The sequence below is a fragment of the Alosa alosa genome, chromosome 22, assembly GCF_017589495.1.
Source record: "Alosa alosa isolate M-15738 ecotype Scorff River chromosome 22, AALO_Geno_1.1, whole genome shotgun sequence".
Lineage (NCBI taxonomy): Eukaryota > Metazoa > Chordata > Actinopteri > Clupeiformes > Clupeidae > Alosa > Alosa alosa.
The window spans coordinates 24,085,967-24,109,106 of NC_063210.1; the positions used below are offsets into that span (position 1 = coordinate 24,085,967).

At 43.9% G+C, this 23,140-nt stretch overlaps 3 protein-coding genes across 3 annotated transcripts; all 3 read left to right on the plus strand.

The window, feature by feature from the left end:
• The first annotated feature begins 18 nt into the window (after positions 1 to 18).
• Positions 19 to 12,414, plus strand: pkmyt1 (protein kinase, membrane associated tyrosine/threonine 1). Its single transcript, XM_048233218.1, has 8 exons — positions 19 to 394; positions 662 to 1,207; positions 1,465 to 1,702; positions 3,226 to 3,532; positions 5,349 to 5,455; positions 5,884 to 6,056; positions 10,201 to 10,451; positions 11,287 to 12,414. The coding sequence occupies exons 2-8, from the start codon at positions 836 to 838 to the stop codon at positions 11,738 to 11,740; spliced, it is 1,902 nt and encodes a 633-aa protein (XP_048089175.1). The 5' UTR covers positions 19 to 394; positions 662 to 835; the 3' UTR covers positions 11,741 to 12,414.
• Positions 12,415 to 12,514: 100 nt separating this feature from the next.
• On the plus strand, positions 12,515 to 14,519 carry LOC125287399 (early growth response protein 2b-like). The gene is made up of 2 exons (XM_048233229.1): positions 12,515 to 13,141; positions 13,282 to 14,519. The coding sequence occupies exons 1-2, from the start codon at positions 12,952 to 12,954 to the stop codon at positions 14,442 to 14,444; spliced, it is 1,353 nt and encodes a 450-aa protein (XP_048089186.1). The 5' UTR covers positions 12,515 to 12,951; the 3' UTR covers positions 14,445 to 14,519.
• A 2,494-nt stretch (positions 14,520 to 17,013) lies between these two features.
• On the plus strand, positions 17,014 to 21,977 carry LOC125287416 (60S ribosomal protein L19). The gene is made up of 6 exons (XM_048233254.1): positions 17,014 to 17,078; positions 17,859 to 17,965; positions 18,189 to 18,311; positions 18,722 to 18,842; positions 19,444 to 19,554; positions 21,818 to 21,977. The coding sequence occupies exons 1-6, from the start codon at positions 17,074 to 17,076 to the stop codon at positions 21,939 to 21,941; spliced, it is 591 nt and encodes a 196-aa protein (XP_048089211.1). The 5' UTR covers positions 17,014 to 17,073; the 3' UTR covers positions 21,942 to 21,977.
• Positions 21,978 to 23,140: the final 1,163 nt, after the last annotated feature.

Here is a 23,140-nt window from a genome sequence, read left to right on the forward strand (position 1 = left end):
GGGGAAAATGTTTGAAAGAAATGTAAACGCGCGAGCAGTATAATAACATCAACTGGTAGGACGGCGTCGTTCACTGGTTTCCCACAGAAGAGGATCGCGAAATCTAAATAGGACATCTGAAAATATGCAACAGACTTGTCAGTGTCAGCTGTCAGAACTTTATTTGGCCAAACTGAACGCGTTGTGCAAAGTGATGGTATGCTCTCAAAGCTAATGTAACTTATAGCATATCGCTAAGCTTCAGGGTGGTTCGTAACTTTACCTTTAACGTCAACGTACAAAGTGCTAACTACAAAAAAAATCTTCGATTTGAATGTCGTGATTTTAAGAGGATAGTCACTCTAATTCCACTGCAGAAAGGCTTACTCACTACATATCACGGACCTATCGCCAAGTAAGTAACGTTAACGTTTCTAATATGATCTCGTTTACAGCTAGCAAGTGTGCTAACAACATTCCCAAAGTTCCTGTAACTTTACTCGGCTAACGTTGCACAATTTAAGCCGATAACCTCGTTAACATACCCCTGCGTTGGCCAGAAACTAAATAATGGTTAATGTTAATTCTTGATCCTTTCCTTAGTTAAATGTGTTTCTCTATCGCAATATCCAACCTACTGACAAATAGCAATGCTTTAATGTTTTTGTTTTCATCTTTCCAGGTGTGACTCAACCTGGGGAAGCATTTTACATCGACCTACCACACGTATTTATCTCTGACCGATGCCTTCTTTATCTTTCTCCATTGGCATATTTTTACAAGACACTTTTGGACCTATATCTTATTTTTTGTTATTTTAATAAAAAACAGAAAACCTCACCATCCCTGCATTATTATGTCTGTCACCATGGAAACCAACGTGGCCACCACCCCTCTACCAATCCCGGTCCACTTCTCCCACGCCCAGCAGTCCTTCTCTCTGAAGAGGAGAAGGTTCCCGTTCTCTGTGCCCTCCTCCGCTGCCCTTGCTTCCCCCTCCCGTCTCTCCAGCTCTTTGCCACCACGGCCCCCCTCCAAAGGGTGCCCCCCTGTCAGTCGCTTGTTCCCACAGGAACTCCCTTCGGCCTGGACCCCGCTGTCGCGCTCACTGATCGCCAAGCCCCCTCCACCCTCACTCTATGACCCCATGCAACATCAGTCCTTTTTCAGTCAGTGTTTCACCAACCTGGGCCTGTTGGGTCGAGGCTCTTTCGGGGAAGTGTATAAGGTAAGAAGGCCCTGCAGTCGAGGCTTACTGGGAACATGGCGGTGGCACCACAGGTATATGGCATGCGTGGGCATTCACTTTACTGCAGAGACGTTTGGATAATGTAGCGTCGGTACAACTCGGTGGACACTATGATGGACATTTACCAACATGTCAACAAGTCTAAGAAAATACAAAAAAGCCAATGTATATATATATTTTTTTTTTTCAGTAGAGAATTTTGCAATCTTGACAGCTATGACCTTCCTTCTTGACAGGTGCTGAGTCTTCTTGACGGGTGTCAGTATGCAGTGAAGCGTTCCGTGCAGCGGTTCCGTAATGGCAGCGACCGTGCGCGGTGCTTGCGTGAGGCGCGGAACCATGAGCGGCTGGGGCGGCACCCCCACGTGCTGGGCTTCGTGGCGGCCTGGGAGGAGGGCGGGCGCCTATACATCCAGACGGAGCTCTGCTGCACCAACCTGCTGCTGCACGTGGAGGACCTACCCAGCAGCCCTGGTGAGACCCAGTCCATGCCACTCCCCAGGATGTACCGTATTTTCCGGACTATAAGTCGCACTAGTCAAAAAATGTGTCATGAAGAGGAAAAAAATATATATATATATGTTGCACCTGAGTCACAGGACCAGCCAAACTATGAAAAAAAAACGACTTATAGTCCGGAAAATACGGTACTCACTTTTCTCACCCCTCACCTGTTTGTGTATCTGATTTGTTTAATTTTATGATTAATAATATTATTAGTAACTGTATTTGGTGTGTGTATATACTCAGCACTGTGTGTATATCTACCCAGCAGCCCTGGTGAGACCCAGTCCGTGCCTACTCCCCGCCCACTCCCCAGGATGTACTCACTTTTCTCACCCCTCACCTGTTTGCATATCTGATTTCGTTTCAAATATATTTATTGGGAAACATTTCTTTGAAAAAGGCACTTTGTGTGGCATTACATGTTTCTTTTAGAAGATTGTTACATACAGACAAATAAGAAGCAAAGACAGTGACAAAAAATATATAACATATAATATATATATAATAATATATAACACAAAAACTACAAACCAAAGAAGGCAAACAAACAAAAAAAAGCACAACATACACAAGACATAATTCACACCACCCTCCCCCTAACCCACCCTGTCCCAAAGCCTAGTACCCATGTCAACCCCACCCTCCCCATGAGTGCATATCTGATTTGTTTAATATTATGATTAATAATATTATTAATAGCTCTATTTGGTGTGTGTATATACTCAGCACTGTGTGTATATCTACCCAGAAGCCAAGGTGAGACCCAGGCCATGCAGCCTGATGGTCCAGGGTCACACTTTTTTGAGACAGTCCTCTATCTACCATTTAGAGATGCTCAGATTATTAATGCACTAGCTGTTGAAAACGTTAAGTACAGTTTGTGGTTAAGCATGGAGTTATAGATGGGGTGTGAGGAAGGCGATGTTCAGTGAACAATTAGAAAGACTGAACTTGAATTTTTTCACAAACCATATGTAACGTCTCTGCAGCCCTTTGACTTTCCTCTCAGATACAAAACAGTATTTGCTGTACTGGCTGCTGGGTTTAGTGAAAAATGTTAGTTGTCACCCTGTGCTTTGCTTGCCATAGCAAAGCAGGCCGTTCTTGCATCGTGCAGGCCATTACAAACATTGTTGGTACTTCCTACCTTGAACAGATACTTTGTATCAGACAAAGTGATGGCAGGTGGTCACCAATAGCTCAGATAAAAAAAAAAAACAATGTGTGAGACTGGTCTGTTCTGTGGTATTAAGCTTCAGTCATGCTCAACGTTAAAAATGGACGGGGATATATATGTAGTCTGTCCGTTCTCTATGTTTATTTAATCCGCTCTTTTGTCCGTCCACTTCAAGCTGATGAATACGGATAAAATAGATCAGCATATGGAACAAACATGTATGAAAAGGGAGCATGAACTAGGCTTTACTGTCCACCTCCGTAGCCTTTCTAAATGTTTAAGGACCCGTGTGATGTTGTTTCCCCTCTAACAGACGAGGGGACAGTGTGGGGTTACCTGTGCGACCTCCTCTCGGCTCTGCGTCACCTGCACACCGACGGCTTCACCCACATGGACCTGAAGCCCGCCAACGTGTTCATCACGCACTCCGGACGCCTCAAACTGGGCGACTTCGGCCTGCTGCTGGAGAGAGGCACGGGCGGTGGAGGGCGAGGCAAAGTGGGGGGCCGAGACGGAGACATCTCTGAGACGGAGAAGGAGGACATGCAGGAGGGGGACCCCAGGTACATGGCCCCAGAGCTGCTCAGGGGCCAATACGGCCCGGCCGCAGACATCTTCAGGTGAGAGCAGCGGCAGCAGCACCTGTAAACTACTGTTGTTATTGTTGTTTTTGTTGATCAGCAGCAGCAGCAGTAAGTTGTTGTCACTGTAATTGTTGTTGTTGTTGTTCAACAGCAGCTTGGTGGTGGTGTTATTTGATGATGATGATGATGATAATGATATTGATGATGATAATAATAATAATAATAATAATAATAACATTAACAATAGTATTAAGATATGCTAATGTGATGTTTATTGTGATTGTTGTACGTCATGTTGGATAAAAGTGTCTGCTAAGTAAACATAAACATAAAGGTGCCTCATCAGTCTGTAGCCCAGATACAGTGAAGCCCGTAATTACTCGTATCCATGGCAGCTATCCAGTGAAGCCCGTTATTACTCGTATCCATGGCAGCTATCCAGTGAAGCCCGTAATTACTCGTATCCATGGCAGCTATCCAGTGAAGCCCGTAATTACTCGTATCCATGGCAGCTATCCAGTGAAGCCCGTAATTACTCGTATCCATGGCAGCTATCCAGTGCTTGCAACTGCAGAGGTCCACAGATGAAAAGTGTTGCCTGAGTTTGACACGTCGGTATCACCCCAGATAGCAAAATCCGATTAGCAGATGTTAGACCACTGGTGGCATGCTTGCCGTCGTTCCTTTGCCACTTCTGGTTCGCTGCTGGCCTCGTCATGAATATAAAACATGAAATGTTATTAAAATGAAGGAAGACGTATAACTATGAGAAACAAAAAAATGTTCGGACCACAAATGGCAAAACAGTGGGGCATTTGGTGGCAACTAACCAGTGGATCGGCGGAAAACCGGTGAGCAAAAAGCCAGCTCTGTCCCCCAGTCGTGACGACAGCGGTCCACCAGCCTCTTGTTATCTGGGACACATCAGTCTCGGTGGCCACAACACAATGGGCCACGAGCAAAGTCCTTTACGAATGAACTAAAGCTATTGTGCGGTGTGTGCGTGCATTGCTCTGACTCACCTGTGTTTGCGCTCGGGCTCCTGCTTCTGCCATTTAACACGTGTTACAAGGCTGGATGTGGGGACCGGCCTCTTGATCAACATTACGTTACAAACACTGATCTAGGGTATGTTTCTATCGCTAGTGAGCTGAAGCCCAGACCACAACGTAACGTTTTCTCAAAACCCCAAATCACTAACCTACACACTGGCCCTATGTGATGTACAGACATGGAAGACCATGAATGAATGGTGCATTCATTGTTTTTCAAAAAGAAGTGGGCAGGAGGCATGATGTTCAATACCGCACACCTGCAGCTTCCTGCACACTCGCAAGTCTGCTCCGTTACGTGATTTCTGGATGCTAAGAAGAAGCCTTGCCTTGTCTTTATTTTGACTCGGCAGGGTTCAGTTCTACCAAACAAGAATCCTTGAGGATCCTCGACTTTGAGAAACAGCCCATGTGACCGTAACCTATCCTAACACCATGACAACTATGGGTTGGGTTGGTGTCAGCCATCTAATCGTTTAAGTGAGGTTCCCCCCAGGCTGACACTCAGCCAAACAGGTTTACTTGCTCATCGTGTCTGACGAGGTACTTCAGATTCTGAGATCAGAACTGATTGGGATGTGTGTGTATATTGTTCTGTACTGATGTAGCTCTGTCTCTCTTTATTAAAGAGCTATAACTAAAATGCAAAATTGAGCTTAACTGAGGCTGTGGATGACCTGGTGCTTGACCTTCTCACTGACATATTAGTGTGTGTGTGTGTGTGTGTGTGTGTGTGTGTGTGTGTGTGTGTGTGTGTGTGTGTGTGTGTGTGTGTGTGTGTGTGTGTTATGCTTCCACAGTCTTGGGGTGTCCATACTCGAGTTGGCCTGCAATATGGAGGTTCCCAAGGGAGGAGAGGGTTGGCAGCAGCTTCGCCAAGGCATTCTGCCCTCCGAATTTACCAACGGTAGGACTAGTCTGTGTGTGTCTATTTTGCATAAGTGTGTGTGTGTGTGTGTGTGTGATGTGACCCCTGTTTATGTACAGTCGTGGCTAAATTTGTTGGTACCCTTACAGATTATTTTTAGTGTTACCAATGTTGTGAAATAACTGTAGGACCCCTGTGTGTGCGTGTGTGTGTGTTGTGTGTGCATGTGTGTGTGTGCTTGCGTGCATACGTGTGTGTGTGTGTGTGTGTGCTTGCGTGCATGCGTGTGTGTGTGTGGGCACGCGTGTGTGTGGCGCTTTGCAGTGCATGCGCAGGCCTACGCAGTGCATGCGTTGCAGCGTGTGTGTGTGCTTGCGTGCATGTGTGCGTGTGTGTGCGTGTGCTTGCGTGCATACGTGTGTGTGTGCATGCGTGTGTGTGCATACGTGTGTGTGTGTGTGCTGCAGGCCTGTCCCCTGAGCTGCAGCGCGTGCTGCGTCTGATGCTGGCCCCGGAGCCCTGCGGGCGGCCCTCAGCGGAGCGGCTGCTGGCGCTGCCGTCTGTCCGCAAGCACAGCTGGAGACGCCACATCTGCCTGCTGCTGCACGAGAGCCTGCACACACTCCTCTCCTACTCACAGGTACCAAGCGCTTTCAGATATAACCTCCGGAGTATATGCGGAGGTTTGTCAAACGGAGGTCCTACCCTTCGGATGATTCAGATATGATGCTAACCTGCGGACCTTATACTGACCTTATACGGACGTATGTGTGAACGACATACACGCACATTACAGAATCTCCGTGTGGTTGTCGAGTGAGGGGTGGGGGCTTGTAGAGTTCACAAGATGCGAGACATGACGCAGAATATATGCGGCCGCTGCCTGTCACAGCTGCTTTTTGTTTACAAAGTGTAGCCTATGCATTATGTAGGCTAAAGAAGAGAAATCTATTGTCGTGAGGCTAATACTTGGGAGTAGGCTGTGCGACTTGAAATTGACCTACAGTATTTGTATGTGTGCTTCGACACATTTATCTGTTTTCAACGATATGTACCAGAATTACTTGGCTATAGAACCCCAAATCTGGTTTTATGTTGGAGAGAGCATGCACAAACTTTATGGTAGGCTACCAGCCAATTCATCAGGCTAACTCAAGACTTCAAGGCCATCATACAACGTTTTTAAGCAACAAACAAAATACTAATATAACAGTGAAGTTTGTTTTTTCATGGTTTATTTTTTTCCAAAAGCATCCTCTCCCCATGTGTCTATTGCATTTACGTAAGGAGCTTGGAACAAAGTTGGGTTTTCTTCGTTTTCATTTTCTCTAGGCATATATGCTCAACAAATATCTGCGAGCTCAGCAGGTCATGAGAAGGCTATCAATGAACAGAAAACCGTGTTGGCTAACAATTTATTAAATACTCCTGTTATTGTCGTCAACGACGTCGCTGTAGGCTACTGCCTTTTCAGCGCCTTCTGCTTATCTCGCACAGCTTAGCTCGTCTTTTGAATTCGTTTGGCCTTGCCATGCAGTTGTAGGCTACAACGTGCCGTTCCCTTCATGTGTTCTATCAAAATGTTGTATGCCCTCATGGACAGTAGCTCTGTGATGTCTGCATCTTTCCAGGTCGGAGATTTTCTGGACAGCACTATGCCACTCCATCATAACACTGGCATTTAAGCATTTAAGTCAGATCTAACCACATGGACGCACGAAAGAGACGTCACCAACACGCCCTCTCACTAGGTGTGAATTTTAACCGCATGTTCTACGCCTCGTTCAGACACAGCACATTTACATAATGTCCGGAGGAAATACTAGGGGGGGAGTAGTAGAACAACCGGCTAAATTCGGACTTCCATATGACCGGTTATGTCGTTCAGATATACGGCCCCACCGTTTAACATCGGCAGAACCTCCGGTCGTACACGTATGTCTAAAAGCGCTTACTGTGTGTGTGTGTTTCTGTGTCTGTGTGTCTGTCAACCAGCACAGCTACAAATGCCTGCAGACATTACTCTCCGACTCAAAGGGTCTGTCTGTCTGTCTGTCTGTCATTCATTCATTCATTCATTCATTCAATCAATCAATCAATCAATCTGGTCCTCTAGTCGTCCCCCAGTGTAATTGGCTCATTCACTCCCTCACCTCAACGTGCTCATTCAATCATCCCCATTTTAATAGTCTCATTCAATCATTCTCTCTCTTTCCGCCTCAACCAGACGAGTATTTCACAAAACCTAGATAAGGGAATAACCTGGGATTTTTTTGGTTATGGAATTCAGCCTTGACTTGGTTTCACAAAAGAGATGGCACATAAGTTGCCATGGGGATTTATTTTCTGCACCTGACCAGGCTAACAGCCAAGCTAAGTTAATTCTAATGGTAATTATGTTGTCTTATTGGTTAAGCTAGCTGTCATTCAAAATCAGACCTCCATGTGATTTTTTTTTTAAGAGCTTTATTTCATTAATATACTATTTGCTACATGTATTTACTTGCAAAACACAACAGATTGTCTGCCTAATACCATATGGTTATCATTTTAATAATGGTAGCCTTATAATTATTAACATACTCGTTATTTGCTTCTTTTGTTGATCGAGGTTTGATGAATAGCCCACTGTAGTAGTTGATTGGAAGTGGAGCGAGGGGCAATTTTTCGAAGGTGTTGTCAACTAATTCGGTTATGAAGATAATATTAAGGTGTATATATAGTCATACTATGTGCATCTTTGCAGTGGCAAGCGCTTTCTTAATGAAGTTGCGTGCCGAGACAAGGAAGCACTCACACGTGGGTGCATACATAAATTTGCACTACCACACCTACTCCCGCTGTTTTACAGAAATAGCAAAGATTCCCCATTCAAAAAAGTAAAACTTTACTTCATTGTTAGTCTATATCAAAAGCGGTTATTCACTTTGTGAATGACGCTATTTTCCAGGTGTTTTTTATTCCAACCGTGAGTTTGAGTGAAAAACGAGAACACGCATGTATCCTGAATTACTTACACCTGTGGGGTATACTACGAAGCACGTTAGACATATCCAGAGACTTTCTAATGTGGAGACACAGCACTCAAAAAATACTCCATAGAAATGCATGGGGCTAGTTTGTCACGCCAATATGGCCGTTGTCTACACATATCCCACCCCTTCCTCGGCAAAACGTCGACATGTGAATACATTGAGCCAATCATGTGGTGTGATGTGAATACTTTGAGCCAATCATATGGTGTGTTGTGAAGACATCGTGCCAATCATGTGTTGTGATCTCGCCGCTGGAGCAAGATTGGTGTCTTGAAGCCTTGCGCACGTGCATTTCTGCCTAAATGGATGCCCTACAAGTGCCCAAAAAGCGTTGTCAAATGGCCGCCGAGTGGAGGGACTTGCCTAAAAGGACTTTGACATATCTAGGCTATGTAGACATATCGAGGCTTGACAAAGCCTTGACTCAGGGGTATACGTTAAGTGATACTACGATTGTAGTTATGTGATATATTTGTCAAACTTGGTTTTCAGTTCAGATCTGTGCGCGTTCTCGGTGTTGGGATGGCGTTGGCCAATCGTGAAACGTGGAGACGCACGAGACCGCCTCTTTTTAAAAACAATTACTTCCGCATTCATGAGCGATAGCTTAATCTACACTGCGGCATTTTTTTGTGTCTAACCTATAACATCAAATAAATCAATTGTCATCAGTAGTTGTATGGTATGTACGTCCATAGTGGGATATTTGCACGCACAGCACTATTAAAGCACATTCGAGATCCAAAATGTTAGTAGAGGCGGCGCTCCACCTGTAAGATATATGACAGAATCCTACACGTGAGAGAACTTAGTTTTTAAGACAATTGATTGGTCAGTGTGCAGTAGATTACACGATTTCAGCTATAACTTAGCACATAACCTCCTCCCGACCAGGTTTGGTTGAAAGCATAAGATACCATGGTGATATAGCGACACTAAAACAGATCCACTTTCGTGTCACAGCATAGCCTGGTTTTGAGCGCAACATACCTCGCTAACCCACTAATCGAGATTTGTAGTACACCCCACTGGCTTGTCCTAGTTGCTCCTACTCATCCTGCATTGGCGTTAGTGAAATGTGTTGAGCTAGGATGACCAGACAATGCTATGTCAAACCTCGCTTTATCACTTATCTTGGATTTCTTAATTCTGGCTTTGTGAAATACACCTCTGGTGTGTGGTGAGCGTTCTGGCGCATAATGGCTGTCGTGCATCACCCAGGTGGGTGTTACTCATTGGTGGTAGTTAGTGAGGTTCCCCTTTCACTTTGAAGCGCTTTGAGTATTGAGAAAAGCATTATATAAATGTGGTTGTTGTTGCATCAGCTACAAATGCCATGTCTCACAGGTAGTGTGTTCTAGAGTATATTATAGTATACATGTAACTGTTAGTAGTACAGTATGCTCTTTTAAATATTTTCTTGTTATTATTATTTATTATTATTATTCTCTGTAAAGCGTGTTTGTCCTTATTCACCGTGCTTTATAAATAACTGAATGAGACTTGGGGGGTATTCCAAGTACGAGGTTTAGTGACAAACCTGGATTAGTTAACTCAGAGTAGGTGGTAAACCTCCTAATAGAAGAGCTGTATGGCTTTATTCTCCTAACAAAACAATACCATAGGGCTCTTGTTGTAGGAGGTTTACCACTTACTCTGAGTTAAGTTACCCAGGTTTATCACTAAACCACGTACTTGGAATACCCCCTTGAACTGTCTTTGTTGTTCTTGTGTGTGCGTTGTTTGCAGTCGGTGGTGTCTGTAGGCTGGGGCCTCCTGTCCTCTCTCAATCTGCCCTTCCTGCCCCGCTGCACCCCCCCAGCCCCCTGCACCCCCCCGAGGGACAGCTGGGAGAAGGAGGGGGACGTGAGCACCCTGCCGCCCAGCCCCCCCACGCCCCCCAGCGTGCTCCACCACTCCGGGGCAGAGTCCGTGTTCCTGGGGGAGGAGTCCGCGGTTCTGCCCGTGCCGCCACGCTTCCACGACTCCCCTTCAGACAGGTACCAGACCTGTGCAGTTTGTTTGTTTGTTTGTTTGTTTGTTTAATTTAAGGCCATTTCAGCAACTAAGGCTATTTAATGGCCAGAGCACTGTGTGTTATAGAAACTTAAATATGTTTCTTAAAATCTATGCTAATAAGATATTCTAAAACCTTCAAAGGTGGGACCTTACTAAAAACATCAGCTATAGAATTTTGATGATAAAATTGTTGCCAGACCTGTGCAGCAGCTAGCCTGTCTTACATCTGTGTTGTAACCGTAACCTTTCTGCCTAAATGAATGCAGCTACACTGAACTGCTAGCAAAAAGCATTTAGAGTCGTTCTTAATCCTGTGCTATCAGTACCTTACCTTTAGCTTTCCTGCTTAAATGAAATCACTTGAATCTCAATTTAATTGTCCAGATAAAATCGAACTTCTCTTTAAAATTACTTGTTTTTCAGCAGCTGTCTATCCATTTGTCTGTGTGTCACTCTCAGATCTCTCAATGCCTGTCTATATGTTCATCTATCCTTCTGTCTGACCTATATGTCTAAGTGACTGTCTATCCATCAGATCTGTCTCTCTGTGTAACTCTTATATCTCTCTGTGGCTGTCTAGCTATCTGTTTGTCAGACAGATCAGTCTGTCTGTCTCTTGCATTCTATCTTTGCTTCATCCAGTTTCGCTATGTCTAGAGCAGCAACAACTGATTGCTTGAGGTACCTGTTGCGTGTCCTCCCCATTTCCCCCCCAAAGCGCCCATTCACACGCACACTCATACACCGATGGCGCCCAAAGAGTTCTGATGGGTTACCATAGTGACACGCTATCTGTGGCTTCTCCTCCCCACGCAGGCTCCCATCTCGGATCTCGTTCGGCAGCACGTCCACGCCGCTGTCAGCCCCCTCCACCAGAGCCGACGGCAGCCCTCTGCACTCTACGCAGACGCAGAGCCGCGATTGGCTGACCACGCTGGAGAACCTGGCTTACACTCCGCCCAGCTCTCGCTCTAGAGCGTCGCCGGTTTTGAGACTGGACGGCGCCGCTGACACCACCACCTCGGCCACCTGCACGCCGGGCTTCAGCCCCATAAGCCTCCACCACAGCAGCCTGAACCGGAGCCAGCGGCTGCTGTCCTCTCGGACCCTGGACCAGAACAGCCCGCCGCACACGCCGTGTTCCACGCGGTCACTCTCGCGCTCGGTTTTACGCTGCGGCGAGACGGAGTGGGCCGTAGGGGAGGAGTCTTTCAACAAGCGCAGCTTTGAGCCCAAGAACCTCCTGACGATGTTCGACGACGCCGTGTAGAGAGAGAGAGAGAGAGAGTGTGTGTGTAAGGGAGAGACTGGTGTGCGAGTAAGAGAGGGAGCGATAGCTGCTTTATGTGTTAGATACTATTGTGTGTGTGTGTGTGTGTGTGTGTTGTCACTGCCTATTTTGCTTGAATATGTGTACCTGAATACTGCCAGAGTAAAGGTTGGAATCTATGTACATAGTTATTTAAAATGGAAAGAAAAAAGATGTGTGCTTTATTGCTTTTTGAACAAGTGTTATTGAGACAGAGTGCTTTATGTCTATTGTTGGAGTTTTCCAGTGGATTTTTTTTTTGCCCTTATTTTAAATTGTTGTGTTGTTGAGTGCAGATTGTATGACTGGGGGGAAAATTAAACAAAGTGCAGGTGGTTCTAGAATTCCATCTAGCGACTTTGCTGCTCACTGGTCGATTTTATCTGTAGATATATTTAATTACCTGAGAAATATTGTGCTGTTGGTATGATTTCTGAGTCTACATAGGGGAAAAACAACGACTTGGCTTGACCAGGTCCAACCTGCAAGTTACGCAGTTTACATATTGTGACGTGTTGTTGACTTTGAATGTGACTCATATATATATACATATATTGAGATATTAATATATTTCTCTTTATGTAAATCGTATATTGGCTAGGTAACGTGTCTTTACATTGCACAAAAAAATAAAATAATCAGTCTACAGGGCAATACTTGGGCCACTCATCTTTTAGCCACAACTGTACTCCCGTCGATAGAGGGCGCTGTGCAAAACTGACGCATCTGTTTGTCTACCAAAGAGGGAACCTTAATCTTTGCTTAACGTTAGAGCTTAGAGCTTTGTGATTAAATGTATGATGAATAGCATAGCCTATACCAGAAAAGTTTTGAACCACTACAAGCTCTTCACTGGATTAACCATGACTAACCTGCTATGATGCATGCCTAAGCCATATGGTTTAATTCTAGCTTATATCAGGGGTAAGAAATTCACATGAACGCTGAAAATTGTGAACTGTGTTAGCTGATTCGTTAGCCATATATGTTGATCTCAGCCAGCCAGACCATAATGGAGAGAAATGTACTCGTTAACGTAACATGTAAAGAGATGTAAACGCGAGCTTCCGTCCAGCAACAGACGTCTGACCAAATGAGCACAATATTTGTTTAGAAATACCACTTGTTTTCGGTCCTAGTCGCAGGTTTCGGAACAGCTAGTAGCCAACATAATGTCTAAAGTAGAGCGCCTGAACGCCCGAGTGGCAAAACTGTTGACGGTGGCGGTGCATGAAGTCCTTGAGGTGGTGCGGGAAACGGTGTCGGAGTACCAGGAGAAAACCGCTCGCACTCAGCGGGAGAACGAGAGACTCAGGAGAAAGCTACAAGAATTACAGGGCAAACCGAGGAGAGAGAGCATGGGTAAGTTTGAGTGTTTTGCCACACCTTTTATACTCACACTCACACACATACAGAGGACACAGGTCTATGTTCTACTGGTATCTAATGTGTTGTCCTTAGTTTGAGTTGCATGTCATTTAACATCTCTTCTTCAATGTCAGGGACTGTACCATCTGCCAGTGGAGAGTCCACAAAGAGGACTCGAGCTTTCCATGAGGCTTTGCCTCTCAAGCAAGAACAAATTTCTGAAACACTGCAGGACTTCGAACCAACTCCAGCTGACATAGAGCAAATCATCATAAAGTGTGACTCGCCAAGAGAACATACCGACATGCCTGCAGTCCAGAATGAGGACTTCATAGAGGAAAGGGAGGAGGAGTCGGTTCAATTTGTGGCTGCCATGGAATTTCCCAGCACAAGCAAATCCCAGAGACAGACTCTGAGATGCAAGGTAGAGACAGACTCTGAACAACACCCTGAGGCAATGATTACCACAGAGAATATGTTGTTTGTAGATGAACAGTTTTGTCCAGATGGAAGCTCCAATATCCTGAACTCAGGGCTGATTGGCGCAGCGCAGTCACAAGCCAAACATCTTAACAACGTGCTAGATACAGACTCCTCAGTCAACTTTACTGTGGAGACCTCACCTGCTCACACTCCACCACACACTTCCTGCTCAGTAACGTCAGGCTACCCCTACCTCACCGTTACTCAGATCAAAACCGAGGTGGACTCAGACGACGACGACTGCGGCGGTGGTGGCAGTGGCAGCGGCCCCCAGGGGGATGACTATGTAACTGCAGACTTTGACGGCTTTAGGGATATGCCGGAGCATTCCCATAAACGGCAGGTTGTGGCAGGAGCCTCCACCTCATATAGAGTGTCTTACAGCCCCACCGGTACTAATGCTCTGCAGCAGGATCTTATTCTGGGTAACGGCTTCGATGCTATGAGTCCAGATGTGGACCCAGGCGGTGTTGCCGGGCGACGGATTGGGGGGCGTCTCCCGCGCTCCTACACGCGCCACCACCCCAACCACACGGTGGCGCCGAAGCGCTACAGCTGCCAGGTGTGCGGGCGCAGCTTCAACCACGCGGGGGACTTCAAGAAGCACAAGCGCGTGCACACGGGCGAGAAGCCGTACGCGTGCGGCGTGTGCGGGAAGAGGTTCAGTCAGTCGGGCTACCTGACGGTACACCTGCGCTACCACACGGGCGAGAGGCCCTACACGTGCAGCCAGTGTGGCCGGAGCTTCAGTCACTCCAGCAACTTCAGGAAGCACCAGCAGACGCACGTAGGACAGGTGCGGCTAAACACGTAGCATGATTACCTGGGGGGTATTCCAAGTACGTGGTTTCGTGGCAAACCTGGGTAAGTTAACTAAGTGTAAGTGGTAAACCTCCTACAACAAGAGCCCTATGGCATTGTTTTGTTAGGAGAATGAAGCCATACAGCTCTTCTATTAGGAGGTTTACCACTTACTCTGAGTTAACTTACCCAGGTTCGCCACTAAACCACGTACTTGGAATGCCCCCCCTGCTGCTGTCCTGCTCCAGCTGGCCCTGAAGCCAAAGTCCTTTTAGGCAAGTCCCTCCACTCGACGCCCATATTGCAACGCTTTTTGTTGAAACAGTGTGGGTGAACAAACTAATGGGTTTTGGACAGACAGTAGTGTGCAGTGCAGCTTGATAGTTAAAATAGGGTTAAAGGTACAGTCCCCCACCTAGTGAAAGGTTTGAAGTTGAATTTAGGTACTCTCCCATTCAATGGTCCATGAAGCAGCATTGTCAGTTGACTGAAGTGACATGTGTCAGTGGTACAAGTCACTTTATTGGAATAGCATAATTTATTGGATGTAGGCTACACCAAAGTCCTTTTAGGCAAGTCCCTCCACTCGGCGCCCATATTGTAATGCTTTTTGGGCACTTATCGGGCATCTATTTCAGAAGAAATGCACGTGTGCAAGGCTTCACGATACCAACCTTGCTCCAGCGGCGAGATCACAACACATGATTGGCACAATGTCCTCACAACACAACATGATTGGCTCAATGTATTCATATGTTGACGTTTTGCCGCGGAAGGGGTGGGATATGTGTAGACAACTGCCATATTGGTGTTACAAACTAACCCCATGCATTTCTATGGAGGATTTGAGTGCTGTGTCTCCTCATTAGAAAGTCTCTGCTAAAGCTCAGTGCGGAGGACAACATTAGATCAGCTGGAACCTAAACTGAAGAATGTTGTGGCGAAATTCTTACCTGAAAATGTTTTGAGGCCCATGTACATCTTTAGTCACAACTTTGATCAATGTACAAGACAGAATTCAATCAATGTACTGTACAAGAAAGCATTTCCTTTTTTTATTATCATATTTCATGTTTAAGTTCTGTGTATATGTGGGTCTACAACAATGTAGTGCAAATTCATAAAGCATCTCCATATGTTACAAGTAATTTAAGCCCAGATTTTCAATTGTAGTGGCTGCCCATGGCTGTTTAGGATCAAAAATAGATTTGATCACTCCAGGATAACACATAATGTATTATTATAATTATTTTTGTTATTATTAATAATACTTCTGATTAATTGTTTTAAATGTAAATATTTAATCTTTTAATTATCCTAACTTGAAACAGTTCTTTTTTTTTTACATTTCCAGTGTGTCAACTGTTCTGAGAGTATTTTCAATTAGGACATTAAGTGGTGATGTTACACTGCGTCAAAATGTACAGAAAGAGCAGGAATGTAATCAAATAAAACACCACTGCCGGAAGAGTGATGGATTTAACACGTTGAAATATGAACCATTTGTTGATGTCTCTGTAAATGCATTGTTGTTTTGTTAACAAAACCCACAAACTGTATAATACAAGGAGCAACCTTATTTATTTATGTTTGTGTTTAATAAAACAAACTGGAAATTACACTTGTAAATAGGTAGGCCTACTTTTTTTAAGGGAGTACAGATGAACTAAGTACATAAAACTTTGAGTGGAATGTGTTTGTTTATTATTACATATATATATAATGTCAATTCAATCAATAGCCTAATGAAAATAAACAAATAGGCCTACTATAATATACAAACCATAGCGCATAAGAAACCCTTAATAAACTATGTGCATGTTGAACAGATATGCCTTTAGATGTATATAAGGTAATGTATAAGAATCTGTAAATCAGTATTTTATTTTTTGTTGATAATGTATCCTACATTAATTTCGTTGGACAGAATTCGTCTGCCAAGAACCATATCCATTAACACAGATATCACCACAAAGAACATTATATTACAATACACTTGACTGACGCATTTTTAACCAAAGCGACTAACAACATGGTTAACAGTTTAAGCTTTTTAAAGCAATTTTCTCAACAATTCTAGGATAATTAAAAAAAGGTCAGTACAATAAGAATAAGTGAGTGCTGTTTTTAAACAATCGAGTCAGTTCTAGTCAGGTGGATTATAACAGCAGTGAAACAAAGGGAATGTTTTTGGACATGTTGAAGGACAGTATGTGATCTATTGTTTATTCTTGAAGGCAGCAACACTAAATTCCTTCATAATTATAGCGATAAACAGGGCGAAATTGAGATATCTAGTAGCCAAAATAGTTTTCTGGTTTTCGCACAATGTATTGTACCCATAATGCATTTGTGAAGTGTTTGTGGAGCAAACCAATTTTAGAAAATAGGGGTGTCAGGGTGGCTTTTTATAATTACTGTGATGGTCGTTTACGCGAATAAAGAATAAGCATAGAGTCGCAAATATTATCATACAAACATTTTTCTTTACTTTAAATACTTAACTTACCTATATTTTACATGCTGCCATTTTCTGTTCACGTAGGTGGACATTTTTGTGAACTTCAGGGTTATCCCAACCCTTATAATGGTAGGGTCCTGCACGCACGAATCTCCTTCCTTTCTCTCAAAGATCCGCAGCCATGAGGTAAGAGTGTGGGCCCTGCTCTCGACAAAATTGACAAAAATACCCCTAAATCAGCATTAAAACACAATTACATCGTCTCAGTGGTTGCCTTAAACATGTTCGGATTCAATATATGGGTATTATCACTTAGATGTACTTCTGTAAAGTTGTTTAAAAGGGAAAATAGTTTCACATATACAGGCCGTAGTCAGTTTGAGGTACGTTATGCCAACCGAAGTTGCATCGTGGTCCACGTTTTGTGGGCCTGATTGCACAGTACGCTGTCAAAAGCGATTCTAGAAAGCATTTTATGGTCATGGTATATACAGATCGTATATTCTGGCTGTTACAGACATCTTTGACGCATTTTCAGTAAGAGAAAGTATCTATTGTAGCATATAGTTGACTTGCTAACTACTAGCAAGCTACAGTTGTGTTTAATTCTGCTAGCTACACGTTTGTGTTAGCTGCTTGCTTGTACTGGTGGACCGCGTACACAGCTAAACATGTATCAGGGTAATACACGCATGACCATACTAGGGTATTTCTGATACATTGATTATCACCGAAGATTATCCTTGTTAGACTGACCATGTAAGTAAATGCGATTGACCGAAATGTCATCGTTAACAAAACATGAAATGCAAAATTGTTAAGCCCACATGAATTCTGCCTGTCTACTGGCTGTGGATGGTCTGCTAATCAAATGTTTTACCCTTCTGAATCGGAGGGACTTGGGGAATTGTCTCCATGTTTGTGATGAAGCTTGTAGTTTATAATAGCAATTTCTTTCTCCGGCAGCATGCTCAGGCTCCAGAAGCGACTGGCGTCCAGCGTTCTACGCTGTGGCAAGAAGAAGGTCTGGTTGGACCCAAACGAGACCAACGAGATCGCTAACGCCAACTCTCGTAAGATTACCCCTCCTTGACTTCTCTAGGATACTTTTGATTGATTATTCGTTAAAATAAGTATTTCGTAATTCTTATCAATTTATTTAACCCAAATCAATGTTGAAACTTTTATCAATGTTAAAATGAAATGAAACAATCAATGGAGTAGTGATCAGAAATGAATGCACAATGCTCTAATTGCCCACACTGACCTATCCTGCTTTCCCCCTTGCCCACCCAGGCCAGCAGATCCGTAAACTGGTGAAGGATGGTCTTATCATCCGCAAGCCCGTGACTGTGCACTCCCGTGCCCGCTGCCGCAAGAACACGCTGGCACGTCGCAAGGGTCGCCACATGGGCATCGGTGAGTGACTGACCGACGTGGGGCAAATGTCCTAGAAATGGGAAATCAGTTATGGACATGGCGGTTATACTTGCAACACACTTTATCCAGAGTTCTTTTTTTATTGTCTGTAGATTTGAGTAGACTTGATTGGTCTATTCTAAGGTGTGACATTTCATGTTTATTAACTGAAGTCTGAGTTTTGGAGCTAGATTGTCATTGTTTGAGGAATCACACTGACTTGAATCACTTGCATCATGTAGAGGGAAAAGTCCAAGTGATTGAGATTAAGATGTTTTACTATGAAGTTACAGAAAGTTATGACGTCTGGAATGGTTTCTAGAAGCCAGCCTATTTGTCTAAAGATATAGCGAAAGTGTTGACTGGTTTAGAAGTTCTAAGTAATTAATGCCCCTGTGCCCTCTGGCCAGGTAAGAGGAAGGGTACTGCCAACGCCCGTATGCCAGAGAAGCTTTGCTGGATGCGTCGCATGAGGATCCTGCGCCGTCTGCTGCGTCGCTACAGGGAGTCCAAGAAGATTGACAGGCACATGTGAGTCCCTGGTGCTCGCTTTGCAGTCCACAGGTGTAAAAGTCCAGCTTCGGAAAGTCCTACCACATTTCTTGCAACCATTCACTCAATCCGCTGATTCTAATTAGCACAACTCCTAAGCCTGGTATATCAGCTAATTACTGACATCACCTGTGTTTAGTGGCACAGGAAGAACCAAGACTGTGCACATGTAGATTATAAAAGAAACATTAGGGGCTGGTTTCCTGGACTTCATCCAAGCCTCATCCTAAATTTAAACTTTTCATTGGAGATCTTATTCTAGGATTACCATTCTGCCATCCTCTGGGAAAACTGGGTCAAATTTCTAGATGTTTTATTGGGATTAATATCTGCACAAGATGAGGTGCACTTGGTGATGCTAGCTGATAACTGAAGTAAAGTAGACATTCCCTTGATTTTCCCCTTGGGGATCAATAAAGGATCTATCCATCTATGTATCTATTCAGGTTTGTCCTAGGATGTTTTAAGCAGTCACCTGTATGTATCACCTGTGTGTGACTTGTAACTCTCCTCCTCCAGTCACCTGTATCTATCACCTGTGTGTGTGATGACTCTCGTAACTCTCCTCCTCCTCTTGCAGGTACCATAGCCTCTACCTGAGGGCCAAGGGTAACGTGTTCAAGAACAAGCGCATTCTCATGGAGCACATCCACAAGCTGAAGGCCGACAAGGCTCGCAAGAAGCTCCTGGCGTAAGTACCCCCCACACACACACACACGCGCGCGCAAAAACGGGCGTGCACGCTTTGAGAATGTGCTGTGTCGTTAGCATTAAAGCACTTGAGTCAGAAGTTGTTTACACTTGCAGTGATGCTGTGCTTAGAGAACACCGCCTGCCTGATTAAGGGCTGAAGTCATTCAGTGGCAGAACTTGTTCACAAGTTGTCATCGTTCTGGCTTATAGCGGTCAATTCATTGTGTAGCTTGTTCACCTGGCATTGGTGAAATATCATATTTGATATATATTTAAGCTATATTAGAATTAAGTAGACTGTTAGTCCCTATGCAAAATTTTAAATAGAGTTCTCAAGGATTTGTTCTGCTCAGGTACACATGGTACTAGGCGTTAGCAGTACACATGGTACTAGGCGTTAGCAGCAGCTACAGGTACACATAGTACTAGGTGTTAGCAATAGAGATGCACCGATATGGAATTTTAGGGCCGATAACCGATATTTATTGGTTTGTTGTGACGATACGATAACCGATAATACTACTCTTGAAGAAAAATTGTGAAAAGTGATTTGGGGAAAGCATTTAATAAGCATAATTTTATTGCAGTAATTTTACCTACCACCAAATAATGGACAGAACTCGTAATAGTCCTCAATAGTACAGCAGTCAACATAACAGTAGCCTAGCCCTACAATATGTGTGGCTCCTTTAATTGAACCTGACGTCAGTGAATTGCGAGTGAGTGACTAGAGAGTATGAATCGCTTTCATTTAGGACTAAACACTCATAAACGACTCAGCTGGAATAAGCTACAGTATAGTGACCGAATCAGAGTTTGTGAGGGAAACTTAGGTTTAGTTTCAACTGCGGGTAACTGAATAAAGCTGCAACTCCTCAGACTGTATCTTATGTCCGTCTACTCTGTTTACACAACCTGCTGCAGCATAAATGAAAGCGTTAGCCCGGCTAGTTTTAATAACTTATTATGATGACCTGTCTGGAACTGAAGCAGGAATGGTTAGCATATTTCTAGGTAATAATACAAAACCCAAGCTAAAGTAATGCAAATATAATACTAAAACACAACTTAGAACTAGGCCTACTTATGTACTCGTCCCACTAACGAGTTTGTTTATTTGTTTCCCCGACCAGCACGGTAAAGTGCAAACACACCAGCACAAGACGGCTCTAGATAGGGCTGAGCTCCGCTCTGGTAAGGTTAAATGGCGGATCATTCACGAGAGGATTTTGAGATGCACAGATTCCCAAATGAACGCATATCCACAGATTTTGTTAGAGTGGTGAAATACATTCACACCGCTGACATTATATTGAGGAAAAAGTATAGCCAACCAAGCTCAAGTAGCTCAGTGTAGCCAGACGGACCTTACGTAGGCCTAAATTAGGATTTTAAAAAATGTTGGCGCAAATTATCGGCCAGAATTCTGTTATCGGACCGATAATATTTTAATTTTTTCACTTATCGGCCAATAGTATATCGGCTGCCGATATATCGTGTATCCCTAGTTAGCAACAGCTACAGGTACACATAGTACTAGGCGTTAGCAGCAGCAACTGGTACACATAGTACTAGGCGTTAGCAACAGCTACAGGTACACATAGTACTAGGCATTAGCAACAGCTACAGGTACACATAGTACAAGGTGTTAGCAGCAGATACAGGTGATGAGATGTGAAGTGAATGCACTGAAGTGTTGGAATATTACAAATCTGTTTCTATGCACACGCAGCATTTCTAAACTTTGACTTCATATTGTTAGGTCATTGGCACTTCTGACCCATCTAATGTTGTCCATGTCATGTATACTCTACAAACGGAGCGCTTAAGTTATGACCTTGGTGTAGCCTGCCCGTTAGACTCCATATTAAGTATGGCTGTGTACAGAGCTCCTTTTCTTCTGTGCTTTTGTGTTTGGATGGCTTTCTAAAATCTTACGGTTACAGCCAAAATGGAACAATGTTTGAAACGGACATCAATTTTGGTATGAAAAGGGAACATGCATTTTGATCAATGATTCCCCAAATCATGAGTAGGCCAGAGACCGACCTCTCGAAGTGCCGATTAATTTGAGCGCATCGGCTCTGTGAATTGATATGTGGAAAGTATAAAGCACCCTGTCTTGACCCTCTGACTTTCTCTCTCTCTCTCTCTCTCTCTCTCTCTCTCTCTCTCTCTCTCTCTCTCTCTCTCTCTCTCTCTCTCTCTCTCTCTCTCTCTCTCTCTCTCTCTCTCTCCCCTCCACCCTACCACACACACAGTGACCAGGCCGAGGCTCGCCGGTCCAAGACCAGGGAGGCCCGTAAGCGCAGAGAGGAGCGCCTCCAGGCCAAAAAGGAAGAGATCATCAAGACCCTGTCCAAGGAAGAGGAGACCAAGAAGTGAGCCCTTTTTCAGCCCCAATAAAAACCCACAAAGTCATCTGCTCGCATCTGTGTGTTCTTTATATACCGCATGCTTCCCCTCTTTTTTTTGGGCTTGCAGGTTTTATTCACCCCACACCACGCTCCCTATCATAGGCCATGGCTGGATCGAGAGTTCAGGAAATAGCAGTCCAGTGTAGGGATGTAACGATTACCGGTATAATGGTAAACCGCAATAAAAATGTTGACTATAATAATTACCGTTTTCATTTCAAACATCATGATTATCACTGTTGATTACTGCGCTGTGGAAACCGTGTGTTTGTTTAATCCTTCCCAGCTTCATACAACAATGGAACAAAACTGGTACCCTACTGATTCTGTTGTCTAATTAATGGGTTTAACTAAGATTCAGATTCGGCTACACCTGATGTCCATAGTGACTTTTTTTACTTATTTATTGCTACTTTTGCACTGAACAAGGAATGCACTTCATTTCGTTGTACCTGTGACAATGATGAATAAAGATATTCTATTTTTTTAAAAGGCGGAACTTTTTCACTGCAAAATATGCACTGTATCATGTAGCCACTCTGCGTCTTTTTACGTTCGTGTGCACATAAAATCCGTTCCACTCACGTTATCAGGAGAATACAGTAGCCTAAAGTTTTATTTTGAGTGCTTACTTTGGTCTCACTCATTGCATCCAAATGACCAAAATAGCAAAATCCAAGTTATGGTAGGGTAAATTCAGCTATAAGCACATAGCCAATTAAACATGAAGAAAAAAGTGAACGGGATACTTTTTGAAACTATTTCAGCTTGTGTAGGCCTATCGGTGCTTTCTGAACATATTGAACACGCTTTTAGAAATACCGTGATACCGAAAACCATGATAATTTTGGTCACTATAACCGTGAGGTTACATTTTCATACCGTTACATCCCTAGTCCAGTGTTAACCACAGAATCACATTTTATTTGTGGTGGTAGGTTTGCAGAATTAACTTGAATGCAACAGTTTTTAACAAATTAGCGCAGCGTAATTATGATGCTAACTTGATTTAAGCACAATTTAATACAACCTGGAAAATCTGTGTGGTGGTCAATGTTGAGATTGTGGTGGGCCGCCACAAATAAGTCAATGTAGTCTATAATTCCATTGAGCCAATTCACAGGGAGTAAAAGGAGCACTGAACCAGCTGCTCAGCTATTGATCACC